Source organism: Schistocerca gregaria, chromosome X, assembly GCF_023897955.1.
Source record: "Schistocerca gregaria isolate iqSchGreg1 chromosome X, iqSchGreg1.2, whole genome shotgun sequence".
In the NCBI taxonomy this organism is placed as follows: domain Eukaryota; kingdom Metazoa; phylum Arthropoda; class Insecta; order Orthoptera; family Acrididae; genus Schistocerca; species Schistocerca gregaria.
Genome location: NC_064931.1, coordinates 704165454 through 704186747, shown reverse-complemented (window position 1 = coordinate 704186747; position 21294 = coordinate 704165454). Strand labels below are relative to the sequence as shown.

Below are 21294 nucleotides of genomic sequence, written 5' to 3'. Positions count from 1 at the left end.
TTGGTGGCAACAGCATGTCCTCCGTATATAAAAGGTACAGAAGGGGAGATAGGACGGAGCCTTGGGGCACACCGGCGGAGGGAAAAAAGGTGTAGGAACCTGTGTTATGGATGGTGACGTAGGAAGGATGGCGGGAGAGAAAGGAGACGATCAGACGGACGTAATTAATGGGAAGGGCGAAGGTTTGGAGCTTGAAGAGGAGACCGGAATGCCATATGCGGTCATAAGCATGTTCGAGGTCCAGGGAAAGGAAGATTGCAGAGCGACGGGAATTACACTGTTCGGAAAGGAGATGAGTGAGGTGAAGAACTGGTAGGGTGTCTGAGAGCGACTTATATATTGTGAGAAAGGGGGGCGTGGTTCAGAAGACACGTGATGAGCAGTGATAATCCATAGCAAAGATAAGGTTGACTATCGATTACCACCTTGTCAAAGATAAAAATTGTTAGCAATTTTGTAGAGCCACTGTCCATATATCGCTAAGTTTCATAGCCTCCTCTTTCCTATTAAAATTATTGTGAGGTTTATAAATTTCAATAGCTTCTCTATATAACCGTGGGTAGTAATTTAACGTTGTAGATAAAACTTCAGTATCCGAAAACTTCACTTGGTGGTTGCCTGGTTGAAGAGCATGTTCCGCTACAGCTGATTTTTCTATTTTTCTATTTTTTTATGCTCTTTCAGTCGCGTATTTACGCTTCTTTTGGTAGTACCAATATAAACTTTACCACAGGTACATGGAATTTTATACATACCACATGTCGACAGGGGAGGGAGTTTATCCTTCACGTTGTGGTTCATTCTTATCTTTTGGTCTTCTGTTCCTTGGACGCAAAATTCTATTTATCTCTTTTCTTGAGTAGCCGTTTTTTTTTCAAAAGCCTGCTTCAATTGTTTCACTTCAGCATCCAAATGTTCAGGTGTACATATCCGTTGCGCTCGATCGACAAGACTTTTTATGACACCCCTTTTTTGTTGTGGATGATGATTAGAATTTTAATGTAAATATCTGTCCGTGTGTGTTGCCTTCCGAAAAACTTTATATTCCAAGCTTCTATCGGATCGTCTCATAACTAAGACATCCAAGAAAGATATTCTGTTATCCTTTTCTATTTCCATGGTAAACTGTATTTTTGGGTGAATTTTATTTAGATAATCAAAGAAATCGTCCAAGGCCTTTCTGCCATGAGACCAAACCACAAATGTGTCATCTACATATCGATATTAACGAGATGGTTTGTTATTAGCTTTGTCTAGGGCTGTTTGTTCAAATTTCTCCATATAAAGATTGGCAATCGCAGGGCCTAATGGATTACCCATTGCTACTCCATCAAGTTGTTCATAAAATTCATTATCCCACTGGAACTGACTTGATGTTAGACAATGTCTGAAAAGAACAGTCAACAACCAACAAAGAAAATAAGTCAAGTACTACGATCTGTTAAGGATAAACGTCCTCCCCTGTCGACATGTGGTGTGTATAAAATTCCATGTACCTGTGGTAAAGTTTATATTGGTACTACCAAAAGAAGCGTAAATACGCGACTGAAAGAGCATAAAAAAAATAGAAAAATAGAAAAATCAGCTGTAGCGGAACATGCTCTTCAACCAGGCAACCACCAAGTGAAGTTTTCGGATACCGAAGTTTTATCTACAACGTTAAATTACTACCCACGGTTATATAGAGAAGCTATTGAAATTTATAAACATCACGATAATTTTAATAGGAAAGAGGAGGCTATGAAACTTAGCGATATATGGACAGTGGCTCAACAAAATTGCTAACAATTTTTATTTTTGACAAGGTGGTAATCGATAGTCAACCTTATCTTTGCTATGGATTATCACTGCTCATCACGTGTCTTCTGAACCACGCCCCCCTTTCTCACAATATATCAGTCGCTCTCAGACACCCTACCAGTCAGTCGGCAAGACTCAGCGGAGCAGCGCCTCTGAGGAAGTCCAGCGCAGTCCTGGACGAAACGTAAGGAGCAGAAAAGTTCTTGGACCACGACCTCACATCCCGGAAAGTATATCAACAGTCAGTGAATACTGTTTCACATCGATACTTCACAAGTGACCGTGTGGTGTGCGGCGGACGTAATATAATGTACCAATGGCCCCCCTTTCCCGTCTTTTAATCCGTTCATTTCCGTGACATGTTCATGCTGACTAGATAACCCGTGATGTTAGCACACCGACTACACAAGCCAGTGACGATTAGTGTCTCTTTAGTATTCTCTCCATCCGTCTTGGTAAAGGAGCCACACTGAAAAATAATATCCGAGAACTGGTCGAACGACTGTTTCCAATACACCTGTACCTGGTATAAGCTTTTTCACGGCTGCATTTCTGGGCTTTCCACCTGAAATCTTTCCAGACGGAAACATCTAGATAAAGGCACCTGACATAAATATAAGTAGGCATAACGCTAATCCCTCTAGCAATAATGGCTTTCGTCTGGCGCGAAAGAGAGTCGACGAGTTTTTTCAGGTATGCTGAAGCCAGTCATTGATGGTTGGATTCCGGAGGGCGAGATATTGGTAGCTATGTTTCAGCCGTTGTTCCAAGTAGTCCCAGACATTTTCTGTGGCACTAAGATGGCTGATTTAGCGGACCAGTGGAGGCACTATAGGGTGCAAGAGAGTATCGTCAATCCACGACCGTACGCGTGTGGCCCTGTGTACATGACTCTACTCATCTTCGAAGACAGGAGTATCCACACCATCCTCATCATTAAGATGTAGAGCGAAGTGCAATATGTGGTCACCGAGAATGTTGAAATAAATATTATGCTTCGTATTGGCGATAACCTCATTCATAAGACACCACAGAACAGTCTGCGGCCTGAACCACACCTTCCACACACTGCGAGTTAAACAACCCATTGGGCACTGTTAAACTCTACGCCTTCTATCATTTGAAAAGAGGCAAAATCGTGACCCATCGCACCACACTACAGGCTCCAGTCAGCTAATGTCCAGTCTCTGTGTGGTTTGACCCACTGAAGACGTGCAGCTTTATATGCTGCTGTGATCAATGGCCATTTACGAGGTAACTGGCTCCAGATGTCCACTACATGCTGTTTCCTTCGCAATGTTCGGTCGTTAGCTGGTTGGTATGGACTTGTATTCACTGACAGAATCAGCTACTGGTCTATATGAAACCGATCGTCGCTGACGAGGCGTCTCACTCGTCTCCCGTCTCTGCCCCCTAGGACTTGGTGTGTTGAACGGGCGCAAGTCCGAAACGTAGAAAAATTACGTTATTGAAAGTGATGTACTGCTTGACACAGCCACGTCGATTACATATTGAGGCGTTAAGTTGGAAAGCGATATGAAATGGAATTAGCCCGTGAGTTCTGCAGTAAGGAAGGCGAATGGTTGACTTCGGTTTATTGGGAGAATTGTAGGAAAGTGTAACTTGTTGTGGCTGGCAGGAGAGCCAACACAGGGTTACTAATGGAGGCCGAAATGCACGCGTTTTAGCTCACGCAGACTGGCGTGAGGTCTGGAACATGGCAAGGGAATTAGAATTGAGAAAATCGACGTAGCTGGTGGAATACTTAACTTTAATCCATTAATGACGAGCGTCGCTCTTGACGATACATGATTCAATATCAATAATAACTGACTATGGCGCCTTGCTATGTCGCAGCAAATGACGTAGCTGAAGGCCATGCCAACTATCGTCTCGGCAAATGAGAGCGTAGAAGTCAGTGAACCATCGCTAGCAAAGTCGGCTGTACAACTGGGGCGAGTGCTAGGAAGTCTCTCTAGACCTGCAGTGTGGCGGCGCTCGGTCTGCAATCACTCATAGTGGCTCACGCGGGTCCGACGTATACTAACGGACCGCGCTCGATTTAAAGGCTACCACCTAGCAAGTGTGGTGTCTAGTGGTGACACCACATAATTCACCTATAAAGGACGTCGCGTATAGAAGACTAGTTCGACCCATTCTTGAGTACTGCTCGAGTGGTTGGGATCCTCACCAGGTCAGATGAAGGAAGAAATCCGAGAAATTCAGAGGCGTGCTGCTAGATTTGTTACTATTAGGTTTGACCGACATGCGACTGTTGCGGAGATGCTCTCTGAACTCAAATGGGAATTCCGGGAGGTAAGACGACGGTCTTTTCGCGAAACACTATTGGCAAAATATAAAGCAGCATTAGCAGCTGGCTGCAGAATGATGCTACCACTAACTCCAACAGAGGCACATATATGCGAATGGAACATGAAAGAGGATGACTAGTAGTTGCACAAGATACCCTCCGCCATGCACCGTATAGTGGCTTGCGGAATATGCACGTGTAGATGCAGATCTTATCACGACGAATGTTCTCATCCCATGTTACGCGCCTGCCATTGGTAGACATAGGACAGTCCGCGTTGATACACCAACAGATACGGCAATTTCATTCACGACGTGGTCATCAGCTCGTCCGACACGGTAACTCCTTTCTGTGAGTTGTTCCACCTTACTGCGCTGATTCCATGCAGCTGACCGACATATATACACCACTTTAGTGTTGCGATCTACTTTGGGAGTAGAGAACCATACGACGGCATGGTGTAGTTCTACAACATCTACACATCTCCAGAGTCCAGAGCGACCGGTCTGTTCTTGTAAGGGGGCCACGAACATTTCGTCCGGTGAGCCTACCTGAAGATTGTGACTAATCCCAGTGACTAATCGCGTGGTAAAACGCCACATCAGCTCTTTCGTTTACTGACAAGAATTGCATTACATATATACGCGGTGCTCGGGGAGGAATGTTCAGTATTCAGGGACATTAAAGCAACGCTCATTTGAAGCAAAATACGTCATATGGACATATGCCTCATTGCAAATGATTTCAGAAATACGTAACACACATTCAATGTGATTTTTGTACGTTTTCCTTGAATAACCAGAAAACCTCGGCCTCTAACGAAAAAGTATTTTAATTTTGTACTGCGAAACATTAAATTACCTACAAAACATATCCTATTCCTATTTTCTCTAGGAATAATAGTTTTCGCGAAGAGAGCGAGAGAATACTGAAAACATGCTCTGTAGCTTCGGTAGGCCAGTTTCAGGTAGTTTCCTAACTTGATAGACCGCAAGTGTTCTATATCAAATTCTTAGTGTGGACTTCCTCTACACTACTGTGGTACATTGCAAACAATGCCAACGTACTGAATAACAGAGAAAATGAATAATAATGTACATTAAATGTGTTCTATCTCGGAAACCATTCGCAGTAGGACATAAATCGATATGAAATTGTTTGCTTCAAATGATCGTTCCTGCCATACTCATGAATATTGACCATTCCTCCTGCGACACGGTTTATATTCACCTACTTAGCATGGCGGTTCAAATTCCCGTCCTGCTATCCAGATTTAGGCTTTCTGTGGTCTCCCTTAATTGTTGATGGGAAATGTTGGGATAGAAAGGGTCTTCTCTTTAGTGATCTCGTCGTCGACAATACGTTACTTATTTGTAAGCTAATTTATATACTGTCCTATCATCGTCTCATATCAGGCAATTTATTTGGTAGTTTGGATTCTTTCGTTTGGTGGTACTCTAAGAGACATGAATACGATCTTTGCAACAATAACTGTAGAAAATGCAAGTGGAACCCGAAACCTAGATCGTGCGAATTAAAAAACTGTGAAACCTAAGCAAAAGAAAAAGGTTCTTGTATAATTATCTGTAGTACGTATTAATTTTCTTTTGTCTTGCAGAGCCCTGTAATTCACTCAGCTTACACGAAGGTTGGAACTTCAATAGTGACAACTATTTATTTACAGATCGTACAAAATAGACACCTGTTTCAAAGTTTTACTGACCTTCAAAGTAGTCACCAGCATTGTGTATAACCCGTTGCCAGCGATGTGGGAGTCGTAGGATACTCTTAGCAGTGCCAGTTCTGTTGACAGTTCGAGCGGCATGGTCCATTGCCCGACGAATTTGTAGCAGTTCTGAAGCGAATAGCGTGAAGTGTTTCCTTCAGTTTAGAAATCGAGGGCTTAAGTCAGGGGAGTGCAGTAGGTGGTATAGCACTTAGCAGCCTCATCAGTCAAACAATTCAGTAACAGCTTGCACTGTACGTGCTTGAGCATTCTCCTGCAAAATGATGGTCAGGTCCTTCAGAAAGTGTCATCACTCCTGTCGCTATGCTGTTCATTTTTGGAACAAAAGCTACGACCAGCTTAGAGACAGAAGTGATGACACTTTCTGCAGGACCTGACCATCGTTTTTCAGGGCAATGCTCAAGCACGTACAGTGCAAGCTGTCACTGAATTGTTTGACTGATGGGGCTGCTAAGTGCTACACCACCTACTGCACTCCCCTGACGTAAGCCCTAGATTTCCAAACTGAAGGAAACACTTCACGCTATTCGCTTCAGAACTGCTACAAATTCGTCGGGCAATGGACCATGCCGCTCGAACTGTCAACAGAACTGGCACTGCTAAGAGTATCCTACGACTTCCACATCGCTGGCAACGGGTTATACACAATGCTGCTGACTACTTTGAAGGTCAGTAAAACTTTGAAACACGCGATACTGGCCCTACGACTTATCTTAGAAGATAGGTTAAGGAAAGGCAAATCTACATTTATAACTTTTGTAGATTTTGAGAAAGCTTTTAAAAATGTCGACTGGAATACACTCTTCGAAATTCTGAAAGTAGCAGGGGTAAAACACAGGGACAGAAAGAGTTTTTACAACTTGTACAGAAGCCAGACGGCAGTTATAAGAGACGAGGGTCACGAAAAGGAAGCGGTGTTTGAGAAGGCAGTGCGAGAGAGCTGTAGCCTATCCCTATGCCATTCAATCTGTACGTTGAGCAAGCACTAAAGAAAGTAAAAAGAATAATCTGGAGCGGGAATTAAACTTTAGGGAGATGAAATAAAAACTTTGACGTTTGCCGGTGACAATTTAATTCTGTGGGAGATGGCGAATAACTTGAAAGAGCAGTTGAACGAAATTGATAGCGTCCTGAAAGGAGGATATAAGATGAACACCAACAAAAGCAAAACAAGGGCAATGGAACGTAATCAAATTCGATCAGGAAATGCTGAGGGAATTAGATTAGGAAACGAGGAACTAAAAGTAATAGTCGGGCAGTAAAATTTCTAATGATGGCCGAAGCACATACTAACTATACTCCGTCCGATCAGGCTTTGAAAGCCCCATCGGTACCAACGGGCCGCCGTGTCATCCTCAGCCCACAGGCGTCACTGGATGCGAGTATGGAGGGGCACGTGGTCAGCACACCGCTCTCCCCGCCGTCAGTTTACGAGACCGGAGCCGCTACTTCTCAATCACGTAGCGCCTCAGTTTGCCTCACAAGAGCTGAGTGCACCCCGCTTGCTAACAGCTCTCGGCAGACCGGATGGTCATCCATCCAAGCGCTTAACTTCGGTGATTTGACGGGAACCGGTGTTACCACTGCGGCAAGGCCGTTGGCCGGCCGAAGCACATAACATATAAAACGTAGCCTGGCAGTGGCAAGAAAAGCGTTTCTGAAGAAGAGAATTTTGTTAACTTCGAATATAACTTAATTGTTAGAAACTTTTTTTGAACGTATTTGTATAGTGTGTAGCCTTTTATGGAAGTGAAACGTGGACGGTAAGTAGTTCAGACAAGAAGAGAAGAGAAACTTTTGAAATTTTGATGATTAGATGGATAGATACTGAATATAATTGAAAAGAAAAGAAATTTTTGGCAGAACCTGACTAAACGAAGGGAACGATTTGATGGGACACATTCTGAGACATCAAGGGATCACCAATTTACAATTGGAGGCAAGTGTGGGGGGTGAGGGGGGATTAAAATTGTAGAGAGAGACCAGGAGCTGAATACAGTAAACAGGATGAGAAGGATGTAGATTGCCGTAGTTATTCCGAGATGAAGAAGCTTGTCAGGATAGAGTATCGTGGAAACCTGCATCAAACCATTCTTCAAACTGAAGAACACAATAAAAACATCGCTATTATATTACGATGATAGGTATGTGGTATGGGAGGAGAGATATTAAGGATTGTTGTGACAAAGAAACCTATGAAGAAAACAGTGTATAAAACTCACTTCGTCTCTCTGATGGCATCAACTTAAATTGAGCATAGAGAAACCCGACATGACCAAAAACCGAATGACACAAACATTACACATAAGGAGTAATTAAACAATGAAATAAATTTGCTCATTTGCAATTACTTGTTTTGACATTTCCAGTAATTCACAGATTCACAAATAGGGTGAATTCCTATTGTTGCAGTGTACCATCCAAGCACCGGACCTCATGACCAAAGTGTTCCGGCCACCAGAGAATTGTTCCATGTGTGTTGGTGTGCACCATGTAGAAAAAGTGGCTAACATTTCACCAGCCGTCTTCGAAGAAAAGTGAGTAAATAATAAAAAAATTCTTCTAGTTGTTATTGAATGAACTCTCGCAAGTTTATGTGTCAAATATGTGAACCAAATTCATCCTACTGATTAGTGTGTAACGTGTAAATGTAAGCAACATATCTTTCCTATGTTGGTAATGTAATTACTTATGTAAACTTTGATCCGCATTTGTCAAGTGTATGAGAGTGACATTAACATACATGCAGAGATGAATTTTATAGATTCATTTTTAAAGTTTGAAATTACATTACATTACTCGGCTTCCAAGAATCCTACGGAGAGGGGTCTCTTCGGATACTTTTAACTGGAGTAGAAGGCGTTGACGAGTAGGATGTTCTTTCATTCAGATTTAACTAACATCATAACACTATGTCAACCGAAACCATAGTACAATTTTACGCTTCATCACAGAAGCATAACTACATCGACTCTGAATGTATGCTTCGGCAGTTGCTATAACGTATATGAATGTAAATATGGATTGTAATATCGCGTTTTGTTCACGCAAAGGAATACGCGGGAGAGGGCACGTGCTAGTAGAACTCAAATACGGAAAAAAATTTTGTGCTCTCCACAATTATACACTCCTGGAAATGGAAAAAAGAACACATTGACACCGGTGTGTCAGACCCACCATACTTGCTCCGGACACTGCGAGAGGGCTGTACAAGCAATGATCACACGCACGGCACAGCGGACACACCAGGAACCGCGGTGTTGGCCATCGAATGGCGCTAGCTGCGCAGCATTTGTGCACCGCCGCCGTCAGTGTCAGCCAGTTTGCCGTGGCATACGGAGCTCCATCGCAGTCTTTAACACTGGTAGCATGCCGCGACAGCGTGGACGTGAACCATATGTGCAGTTGACGGACTTTGAGCGAGAGCGCATAGTGGGCATGCGGGAGGCCGGGTGGACGTACCGCCGAATTGCTCAACACGTGGGGCGTGAGGTCTCCACAGTACATCGTTGTTGTCGCCAGTGGTCGGCGGAAGGTGCACGTGCCCGTCGACCTGGGACCGGACCGCAGCGACGCACGGATGCACGCCAAAACCGTAGGATCCTACGCAGTGCCGTAGGGGACCGCACCACCACTTCCAGCAAATTAGGGACACTGTTGCTCCTGGGGTATCGGCGAGGACCATTCGCAACCGTCTCCATGAAGCTGGGCTACGGTCCCGCACACCGTTTGGCCGTCTTCCGCTCAAGCCCCAACATCGTGCAGCCCGCCTCCAGTGGTGTCGCGACAGGCGTGAATGGAGGGACGAATGGAGACGTGTCGTCTTCAGCGATGAGAGTCGCTTCTGCCTTGGTGCCTTTGATGGCCGTATGCGTGTTTGGCGCCGTGCAGGTGAGCGCCACAATCAGGACTGCATACGACCGAGGCATACAGGGCCAACACCCGGCATCATGGTGTGGGGAGCGATCTCCTACTCTGGCCGTACATCTCTGGTGATCGTCGAGGGGACACTGAATAGTGCACGGTACATCCAAACCGTCATCGAACGCATCGTTCTACCATTCCTAGACCGGCAAGGGAACTTGCTGTTCCAACAGGACAATGCACGTCCGCATGTATCCCGTGCCACCCAACGTGCTCTAGAAGGTGTAAGTCAACTACCCTGGCCAGCAAGATCTCCGGATCTGTCCCCCATTGAGCATGTTTGGGACTGGATGAAGCGTCGTCTCACGCGGTCTGCACGTCCAGCACGAACGCTGGTCCTACTGAGGCGCCAGGTGGAAATGGCATGGCAAGCCGTTCCACAGGACTACATCCAGCATCTCTACGATCGTCTCTGTGGGAGAATAGCAGCCTGCATTGCTGCGAAAGGTGGATATACACTGTACTAGTGCCGACATTGTGCATGCTCTGTTGCCTGTGTCTATGTGCCTGTGGTTCTGTCAGTGTGATCATGTGATGTATCTGACCCGAGGAAAGTGTCAATAAAGTTTCCCCTTCCTAGGACAATGAATTCACGGTGTTCTTATTTCAATTTCCAGGAGTGTATATCCACTTATGAATTCATAGAGCTGCTGAATCACTATTCCGAGGCTGAAGAATTTCTGTTTAAAGCTAGCAATATTTACTTGACATGAATTAATAAACAGACATCTGTGCGAGACCGGATCTCGTATTTATCACTAGCAGTCAGAACAGGCAATCCTGTCCTCCTTCATATTCATCTCTCTGTGGCTGCGACCACTATGGGAGAACGAGTGGTTGGTTATATGGAAAATAGGAAAAACTGTAAGTGATAATGAGACAGAATGAAATTTTTTATCGGTTCTAGAAGTATACTCTTTTGTTCCAATTGGAGACTGCTTGCGATAAATGAGGGCATAGTTCGATTCCCCCTGTAGCGCAGTTGTTAATTTGTTACGACATCTTAAGGTCGTAGATTTTCCATTTTTTGTAATTTCCTGCGTCTGGTGTACGACACATCCATTTCGCTATGGGATGTACCGAGAGAACACTGTGGGGAAGAAAGATGTGTGTTCTCCATCCATGTCTCAGGCACGAAGCACAGCACTGGCCACATGAAGTTCCCCATTCTTCATCGCCCATCTCTTTAGCGAGTAGCTATGAGGGACTATTCTGTCCGAATGTCGTGCCGGAAAACGAACGGATGTATCACTGCTTAACACAACGTGTATTAAATAGTGTGACCTTCAGGGCTTCAAAAGTGTGACATTCTTGACCATTCACTGTACAGCAGGCAACTACAGTAGTCCTCATATGTTATAATTACGATGTAGCATGTAGTGGACGTCATTTGTAGCTACATAACTACTATACGGGTAGCCACGATAACGACACTCAACAGGTGTTGGAGGGTGACCGGTAACTTCGTGTCTTCTGTCGGTGTTACCTTGTTCTATTGTACAGAAAAACCGGAAGACGCTGCTTCTTATATAGCTGTATGAAATACGTGCAGGATGTGGCAGAGGTTGAGTGTTAGTGTAAAAATGATTCAATACTTTGAAATATCATGAGCTTTTACTAAAAAATCCATGAAGGTTATTCTCCACATATTTATAATGTGAATTAATTGCTCCGAAGGCAGTATCAAAATTATCAACCATAAGATTACGGAAGTCTTACTTCATACAAAACACCTATAAAGAATCTGAGGGATCATCTTGAAAAGCTTTGCTACCGACGTTACAAATATGCAGCAATTTCAAATGATGTACTGCTTCGTGTCTGTTCGTAGATGCTCGTGATAATTCTTGTTACTGTACAGGTGCTGACAGATTGAGTACGGGAGTCCTTTATTTTCAATAAAAGAAAAGGGATTTTTTTTTAATGTGTGAGCTATGGATGGCAATCGATCTTCACAAAGCCGTGCACGGGCCCTGGGTTGGCGACACATCAGATTTTTCCAGTATGTGCCGCTATCTCACAGCTTGTTCACGTGCTCGACGAACAAACAACCTTTCTGCTGCCGGGGTGACGCTTAGGGCAGCGTCGCTTGCTTAGGCAGAGCTCCTACAGTAGCCAATCAGAAAGGTCCAGGAGATCATGTGTGAGCGGCCACCGCGCCAAGCTGCGAGGACGAGGTGTGTGGATCGCTCTCTTTTACTGACAGGCCGCCGAGGAGATCAGATTCATTGGCCGGTTGCCTCCGTGCATTTTTCGAGCCGCGGCTCAATTTGTTTGCGCCTTAGGGCAGCTAAACTCACATAGTGTAGCCCGGCTAGGTCAATCAGTAAATGTTTTCTCGATAAACGGGAGGCAGTTTGCCGACCGGAGTTGAAAAATTAACACTTGTTCTTTTTTAAACCCCAGTTCCACCTCAGCCACATCCTGACATGCACATTACTTATCTGTATCTGTTGAGTGTAGGTGATTGTAGCGGGAGTGTGGCGTCGTGTTTGTGTTGTGTGGTGACGAGTAAAGTATGAGGGTGAAACGCAGTGACGGCACATAGGCTACTAATCTCGTACAAGACTAAGGATGGATCATCAGAAACAGTGTTAGGGGCCCTCACGTCTTGAGACACTCCGAAGAGGCTCAGAAATTAATCCAAAACATTCGCGAAAAAGAGTGTGTGGCAGTCAGTCCCTGCTGCTCTATGACGGCTAACCGAACTTCAAAGACAATTAAATTTACTAAAATTAACTTTACTCCCATTCAGCCGATATTCCGTTGCTCTTTCCACTTAGACACTCCTCCCCCCCCCCCCCCCCTCCAGCGAAGAGGACCACAACTTGTTTTTTGAGTACGTGCGTGGCGAGTATGAGGCTCCAAGTCATTGCAGTACTTCAACCTTTAAAATCTTTGAAAATTTTTAATCTTTAAACTTCTACTTTCTTGTGCGACAATTTTGCTGCCGGGCTTTATCTTTTCTCAGACTTATTCTCAAGAACACATTCTCTGCTGACGACCTAGCTCGCTCATAGAACGTCGATTCTGGCTTTACCCACTTCGTTCCCTTGTTTAGACAATATGCTTTAGTTAATTTATGTGCGGTCCTCAAATATGAGTTTCAGATCTACTCTTCTTAAAAATTTTACAGATTGTGCCGGCTGTGTGCGTATGGTCGCCCACTACCAAGGTAAGCTAAAGCCAGTCATATTGCGATTCGTCCCGTGTCGATACGGTGGTAGCCCCCTGGCCAGGCAGCGATTACACTGTTTATGCCTCAGCTGTTATATCGTCGCGCTTGCCGAGGAGTAGGTGCCTGTCTGTCCGGGGTAACTGGGACTTGGAATACTGATCTCCGTGGCAGGTGGCCTCTGCTCTAAGTAGTGGGGTGATATTCCTTTCTTTACTGCTTTGACTACAACGGGTTGGTGGGGGACGACTGTGGGAGGAACGGCCCTGTAGCATGCAGAGCCCTGGGGGACGATCAACTCACCTGATGCATCTCCTGACCGTATTATCACTGTAACCTCACTTTATTACTATGGATTTTCTCGCACAGGGAGGATCTGCTGAGACGTATGTACCGGCTTCGCCATATGCTTTTACTTCTCCTTACTTTATTTCTCAAATTTGGCATCATCATTGCTTTCAGTACCTCAGTTTTATCACCCCTACAAACACTCAAGACCCGAGCAAATTTCTCGCGAACGCTTGCCCAAGGTTCCCTGCATCTCGGCCTGTCAGGACAGAGTATCGTGGCCCGGCCTCCAACATCACACGCTAGATGGCGTTCGCTTTCTATAGAGGGGCGACAGCCTGTCATCCACGACGTATTTGCTTGTAACTCAAACTTTCACACAGTCAGAGACAATTGATTTCCAAGTAATTGTTTAGTTGCCAAAAGTTAATAATTCTAATTTTTGGAACAGTGATGTCACCATATGCACTGAACTGCTCAATTTCAAATGATAATATACAATGCCGAGAGTTTCAATGCCGACAGACAATCTCCAGACTCAAGAAAGTCTGGAACCACATACACGCGTGCATAAAGAGAAAAACGTAACTACTAAGCTAAAGAAAAGGAGAAGGTACCCCAGTAGTCAGATTATTTGAAGTAGTAGCAATTAAAGTACGAGCAATGCTTTTACATACCAACAGAGTTTTATTTAGCTTGAACTGGTTTATAGAAACCGGAATTCGTCAGATTTAAAGTCAACTCCGAAGTATTAACTGAATAGGCTATGCCTTAAACGTTGACTCAGCGGGTACCAATATTTTTCTTCCATTCTGATGGAGATTACTCAGTGGTTTGGGATCTTGACGCCACGTTACGCCCACTGGCAGCAACTATTTTATTCTACATCCCCATGAATCCCTTAGCTTTCGGCGTCTGTTTAATCTATACGCCGGAAAGGTGCTTCAAAATTGATTCTGGAGGCAGATAACCAAGTGGAATAAATGAGGGTGGACCAGGAGTGCTGTTTAATCATTCAAAACTGCGGTCTGTGTCCAATTAACGGAAGTATTACCCCATTTGTAACGACCACTGTGGGTACCGAAAACAGTATCTATTGGGCAGGTGTCGAAGCGATTTTCACCAAGTTCTTATGCTTATTACAGGCTTCGTGCTACAGCCACGAGTTAGTTCACAGATTTATGTAGCAATCTCGTAAACATTAGTCTTTCTGCGAATGTTCCATAGTATGTATGAACACGGAATGTGATTTTGAAAGTGCGCACTCATGCTCAAATCAAGAAATGTAGCCCATTTTTTACAGCAAAAAAGAAAAAGTTGAATACGACGCGGACTCCTGCTAAAACACGTCCGGACTCCCTCGCAGCTACCACCACACCTCTTGAAATGTCCCCTTAGAAAAATTATACAAGATTGTGCTTAAACTGACACACAATATTTTTAGCGCTATGTGGCGTTACTAACATAAAAACCTAAACAGCCTACTTACACTCTGCCGTCCCACAGTCCGTCGCTTTGCCTGCCTCACTACAACAAACACAGCTCTTGTCCGTTCCATTAATATTCATCGCCTGGTGCCCACACATCTTTTTTTCAATCGCATTTATTCTTGAATCTTGTATCCTTTCTTACATACATATAATTTACAACTTTTATCCATTATGCAGGCGACTGGTTGCAGTAATTTCTGGAAACATATATGATTTACATATCGGCTCTATCTCTTTCTAATTTAATTCTTAGGTTATTTAATTTCATTCCATCTTAATATCTTAGACACTTTTGCTTTAAACCTTGAAACCGTCATCTTGTCTCTCTCCACCTATCAGGGCACTCCCAGAAAAATTTCCTTATTTGGTCACCCTACAAGTGACACAGATTAGCTTTCTCTTATGCGTTACAACACTGCGCTACACTTTGCCACCAAAATTAAATTCGAACTTTATTTTTCACTGAGTGAAGCATAATCTTTAGAAGTAATGATCAGTAACTTTAACGTCATCACCTCTTCTCCCATTGTCCACCAAATGCCGATGGTGTAAATTTATTTCACAACCGGGATTTGAATCGACTACCTCCAAGAAAGGTACTACCGACCGTTAAGAAATTCTGAGCCTGCAAGATTCAAGGCAAATGGAACTTTGTGTGACAGCAGTTCAATCTCGGATCTCCTGCTTACTGTGAACAGTGGCTTTCACATTTCGGTAAGTACAGCACGCTTTCAGGACCGAACAAACATTCAGTGACACTCTTTCGAACACTGCGATGAGAGATTCTCGCGATGGGTATGTCGGAATATCACCTCCATTAATATGGATATGATGCAATGCTCTAAGTCCTAAGTGTGTGAAGCGACTATAGATAAGCAGGAGTTTCTTCTTCGAATTCCAGTGTAGTGCATATTTTTCGTGGTATATCCATTCTATAATTTATCATAACCAGAACCGAACACGTGATTCAACACAAATTCTACACTTAGTGAAAATTTTGGTCTTACAATATTTTAATTTTTTTCGCATAAAACAATAAATTTTGAAGTTATGTATTTATGCGAAGGCTGTTTCAGTTTGGAGCTTTTAAAGTCTGTTAACAGTTAAAAAAAAAATGGTTCAAATGGCTCTGAGCACTATGGGACTCAACTGCTGTGGTCATTAGTCCCCTAGAACTTAGAACTACTTAAACCTAACTAACCTAAGGACATCACACACATCCATGCCCGAGGCAGGATTCGAACCTGCGACCGTAGCAGTGGCACGGTTCCGGACTGCGCGCCTAGAACCGCGAGACCACTGCGGCCGGCTGTTAACAGTTATCTGAGGAATAAGAAAAGTGTTAGATAAATCACTATCACTTTCATAATAGTTGCATGTTGTATGACGCTTTTTATGAAGGAGTATTACAGACAAATTCTAATGTCCACAAGAAGGAAAAGAAATCTAAAGAAAATAAGATTTCCACACCAGCATATGGAAAACATGTCATTACACGTTGTGCAACATGCCGTCACAGCTGCGGAGTTGGAATACGACTTCTATTTTATCTTTCTTTTTTTCTTTTTTTACACTGTTCGCTGTTTAGAAGTTTCTGTTAAGAAGATGAGGATAATGCAATGGTCACGGATAGATTCCTGTTGAATCAGTCACGTTCCTGTGAATGTATAAAGTAACAAGAATACTATAACAACTGTGGTTTACTGCTGAATTTCCTTTGGTATAAAGAAAGAGGATATTACATGGGGAAGTCAAGTAAACACGAGAAACACGGGAAAAATAAATAAGCTCTTTTTTAATTTCAGAAGTAATCACCAAAATTGTTAATACATTTATCCCACTGTGAAACGAGACGATCAATACATTCATGGAGATATGTTTGCGTTTGGCTACGGAACTGTGATTGTACCCAGTCAGGCGTGCACCCATACGTCCGAAGCAGATCGACGTCCACGATTGTCTCTCCAAGAAATATGGAAATCGCATGAGGAGACGTCGGAACTGTACGAAGGATGTGTAAGGATTTCTCAGCGTAACTTCTGCAGCGTAGTCGAAAGAATCTTGGCAACATGTGGGTGGGCACTATCCTGCAACAGAATTTTGCCGTCTGTCAGCATTCCTGTGCGTTTGGACTTCACGGTTTGCTTCAATTTTTTGCAAGGTGGTCACGTAACGTTGTGCATTAATTGTTCCATCGTGTTCCGGAAAGTTAATGAGCAGCGGTCCCTAGCAGTAAAAAAAAAGTATTCATGACTTTCCCGGACCTGGCTCGCCTTTTGTTTCGACTACACTGCAGAATTTTCGTTGGTGAGCACTTACACATCCTCCAAACATCCCAAATTTCTCCTCATGCCAATCCCATATGTTGGAACTGTGAAATAAGATAGTCGTAGCCCCGTTGATTTGCTTCGGACGAAGAGGTGCACGCCTGAGTGGGTACAATCGCGGTTCCGTAGGCAAACGTAAGATTTTTCCATGAAGGTATTAAACGTCTGGTCTCATAGTGTGATAAATGTATTACACTGAAGAGCCAAAGAAGCTGGTACACCTGAATTATATCGTGTACGGCCGCCGCGATCACGCAACACGACGTGGCATGGACTCGACTACTGTCTGGAGTTGCTCGAGAGAATTGACATCATGAATCCTGCAGGGCTGTCCGTAAATCCGCAAGAGTACGAGGGGGTGGAGATCCCTTCTGAACAGCACGTTGCGAGGCATCCAAGATATGCTCAATAATGTTCATATGTGGAGAGTTTGGTGACCAGCGGAAGTGTTTAAACTCAAAAGAGTGTTCCTGGAGCCACTATGTAGCAATTCTGGACGTGTGGGTGTCGCATTGTCCTGCTGGAATTGCCCAAGTCCGTCGTAATGCACAATGGACATGAATGGATGCAGGTGAACAGACAGGACGCTTACGTACGTGTCACATGTCAAAATCGTATCCAGACGTATCAGCGATCGCATATCACTTCAACTGCTCACGCCCCACACCGTTACAGAGCCTCCAGCTGCCACAACAGTCTCCTACTGACATTCAGGGTCCATGAATTCATGAGGTTGTCTCCATACCACTACACGTCCATCCGCGCGATAAAATTTGAAACGAGACACGTCCGACCAGGCAACATGTTTACAGTCATCAACATTCCAGTGTTGACGGGCCGAAACGAAGCGTAAAGGTTTGTGTCGTGCAGTCATCAGGGGTACACGAGTGGACCTTCGGTTCCGAAAGCCCATACCGATGACGTTTCGTTGAATGGTTCGCACGCCGAGATTGTTGATGGCCCAGCATTGAAATTGCAGCAATTTTCGGAAGGGTTACACTTCTGATACGTTGAACGATTGTCTTCAGTCGTCGTTGGTCCTGTTCTTGCAGGATCTTTTTCTGTCCGCAGCGATGTCGGAGATTTGATGTTTTACCGGACTGCTGATATTCACGGTACACTCGTGAAATGGTCTTACGGAAAAATCTCTACTTCATCGCTGCCTCAGAGATGCTGTGTCCCATCGCTCGTACGCCGACTATAATAACATGTTGAAACTCAGTTAAATCTTGATAACCTACCATTGTAGCAGCAGTAACCGATCTAACAACTGCGCCGGACACTTGTTGTATGACATAAGCGTTGGCGACCGCAGCGCCGTATGGTGCCTGTTTACATATCTCTCTATTTGAATACGAATGCCTATACCGATTTTCATTTTTTACCCGTCATATATGCAACTCAGAAGGTCAATCGAAGAACAGAGAGGAGGACTCTACAATTGTCTTGGTGTAGCGGCTTTCCTGACATCCATAAGTAGTGACTTAGCTCAAACCAGAGAAAATCCAACTCAGGATGACTCGAAGGGATTTGAACCATGCTCAAGTCGAATGAGACTCTGTCCAGTGTGACATCCATCACGTCCCTTACTCAGTCTAGGGTTAAGCGTGCAGCTCACAGAAAATATTGTTTGGCCAGATCTAACAGCTGTCGGATGTGAGCTCTTGTAGACACTGAGGTCACTATTCCGACAGTTAAAATAACCGGCACTTGTAATGCAACACTCACCTGCGAAAATCTGTGCGTGTATAATGCACAGGAGCTTTTATGGAGCAACAGCGTCATGAAAGTCTATACGAAGTGAGAACTCAGATGGCCCTAGAATATGCATCTTCTGAAAGCCGTACGCATGTACACTGGTGTGCAGAACGTAAGGAGAAATGTAACCTTCGCATGATGCGTCACTGCCAAGTACATTGCTCCACGAAACTTGGGAACCCCTACAGTATATTACAGTATAGTATAGTTTGCATAGCACTGTATAGAAGGTAACCGAAAAAAATACGCAACGAGACTAACAAAAATGATACCTTTATTCAAAGACATTAATTATACTGACATCACCTTGATTCATAATGATATCCCGGACATAAAAAAGGTGGTACATGGCTCTTAACAGAGTGTGTAATCACCACGGACGGTGATGCACGCTACGCAATGAACTCCAATGGTGGCAGCAAACTTGGTAAGGAGTTCTTATGGGAGGGCATTCCATTTGTCCACCAGCGCTGTTGGCAACTGCCGCGTGGTTGTTTTTACATATGAACGTGCTGTATCAAGTCTCCCGTGGAGGGGGAGGAGGGGGGAGGGCACTGAAGCACCAACGAAACTGGTATGGCGTGCGTATTCAGATAAAGAGATATGTTAAAAGATAGAATACGGCCCTGCGCTCGGCAACGCCTACGAAAGGCAACAAGTGTTGTTAGATCGGTTACTCGGTTACTCCTGCTACAATAGCAGGTTATCAAGATTTATGCCAATTTCAACGTTGTGTTACAAACGACTCACGAGCGATGAGACAAAACATCTTCGAGGTACGGAGACTGCGCTACGCAAAGCTTTACGCCTCACCTGGGCCCGTCAACACCGACGTTGGACTAAAACCTCAAGAGTCCATGGAACCTGCATGTCAGCTGGGGACAGTTCAAGCTGGTGGAGGCTCTGTAATGGTGTGGGGCGTGTGCAGTTGTAGTGATATGGGACCCCTGATACGTATTGTATCGAGCGGCTGGATATGTACGGGTATGGAGACAACCTCATGAATCCATGGACCCTGTATGATAGCAGGAGACTGTTCAAACTGGTGGAGACTCTGTAATGGTGTGGGGCGTGTGCAGTTGGACAGATATGGGACCCCTGATACGTCTAAATACAACTATGACATGTGACACATGCGTAAGCATCCTGTCTGATCACCTGCATCCATCCATGCCCATTGTGCATTCCCACGGACTTGGGCAATTCCAGCAGAAAAATTCGACACTCACACGTCCAGAACTGCAACAGAATGGCTCCAGCAACACTTTGCTGACCTTAAATACTTCCTCTGGCCAGCATATTTCCCAGACATGAAAATTATTGAGCATATCTGGGATGCCTTGCATCATGCTGTTCAGAAGAGATCTCCACCCCCTCGTACTATTACAGATTTATGGACAACCCTGCAGGATTCATCGTGTCACTTCCCTCCAGCACTACTTCAGACATTAGTCGAATCTATGCCACATCGTGTTGTGGCACTTCTGCGTGCTCGCGGGGGCTCTATACGATATTAGGCAGGCTCATCAGTTTCTTTGGCTCTTCAGTGTACAAAAATAGCGTCAGAGCCGATTTCACCCTTGAAAAGACGGAAATGAAGAAGGAATGCAACGTCACAATGAGTTTGAGTGAAAAGTGTACTGTGTTGAAAGACTTGGAGGTCAGTATGCTCGTGAAACATTAACCCTCGCACACCATAACTCCTGGACCAATAAAACAACTACGTGCGACAGTGCTGGACATATCCTCGTACGGTGAGAGATCGAAACACGTAATGCACCCAGGAACGCACCTGTTGAATATATATTAATAAACACCTCTATCGGAACATTCTCAAAAACCGTTGTTCTCACGTCACACCATCGACCATCAACTCGTTGGTACGACGAGTGTGTTTTCCATTACCTCTCGTCCCACAGTAACACGCAACCACGTCACCAACGACAGACAATTCTGTGCAGATGGCAGTCTAGTTGCGGGCGTCGGAATGGCCAGAAAAATAACAGGAGGTTTGGGAAGTAAAATGTAATCTGTCTCCTTCAGTTCGGAATAGAGTAGGGCGCGCGCTGTAGTTGATGAGCAAACCGCCAGCCAATCAGTGTGTTCGTGGTAGGCGATTAGATACGGATAAGAGTCCGGAAATCAGTAGGAGAGAGAGGGAAAGGAGCACGTCACGCTTTGACGAGAGCTGCGACCAGAGAAAGAACACGTCTCTCGGGCAACGCTCTAGGCGCGTCCCTGAGGCAACCACTTGATTCCCTCCCACACTCCCTTAGACGTTGCGCGGGGAGACTTTCTCAGCGTACTTTTCCAGAACAAATTGCCCTTTTTCTGTGCTTATGGTTCGAGCCGGCACGTACGTTACGAAAGTTAGCACAGAAGTACTGGTACTGGAATTTAAGTGTAAAAAAATGAGTTAATAATAAAATAATCCTGGTACTCCTTATACTGAGCGGCTTCCACAGTTCTTCCCC

The 21294-nt window shown here is 44.5% G+C and overlaps 1 protein-coding gene across 2 annotated transcripts in view; it reads left to right on the top strand.

The window, feature by feature from the left end:
* LOC126299292 (uncharacterized) overlaps window positions 1-21294 on the top strand; it is a 547118-nt gene that overhangs the window by 294824 nt on the left and 231000 nt on the right. For both annotated transcript variants that reach the window (XM_049991085.1, XM_049991086.1), the window contains exon 2: window positions 8271-8395. In XM_049991085.1, the coding sequence (XP_049847042.1) occupies window positions 8271-8395 (125 nt within the window). The remainder of the gene's footprint in view (window positions 1-8270; window positions 8396-21294) is intronic.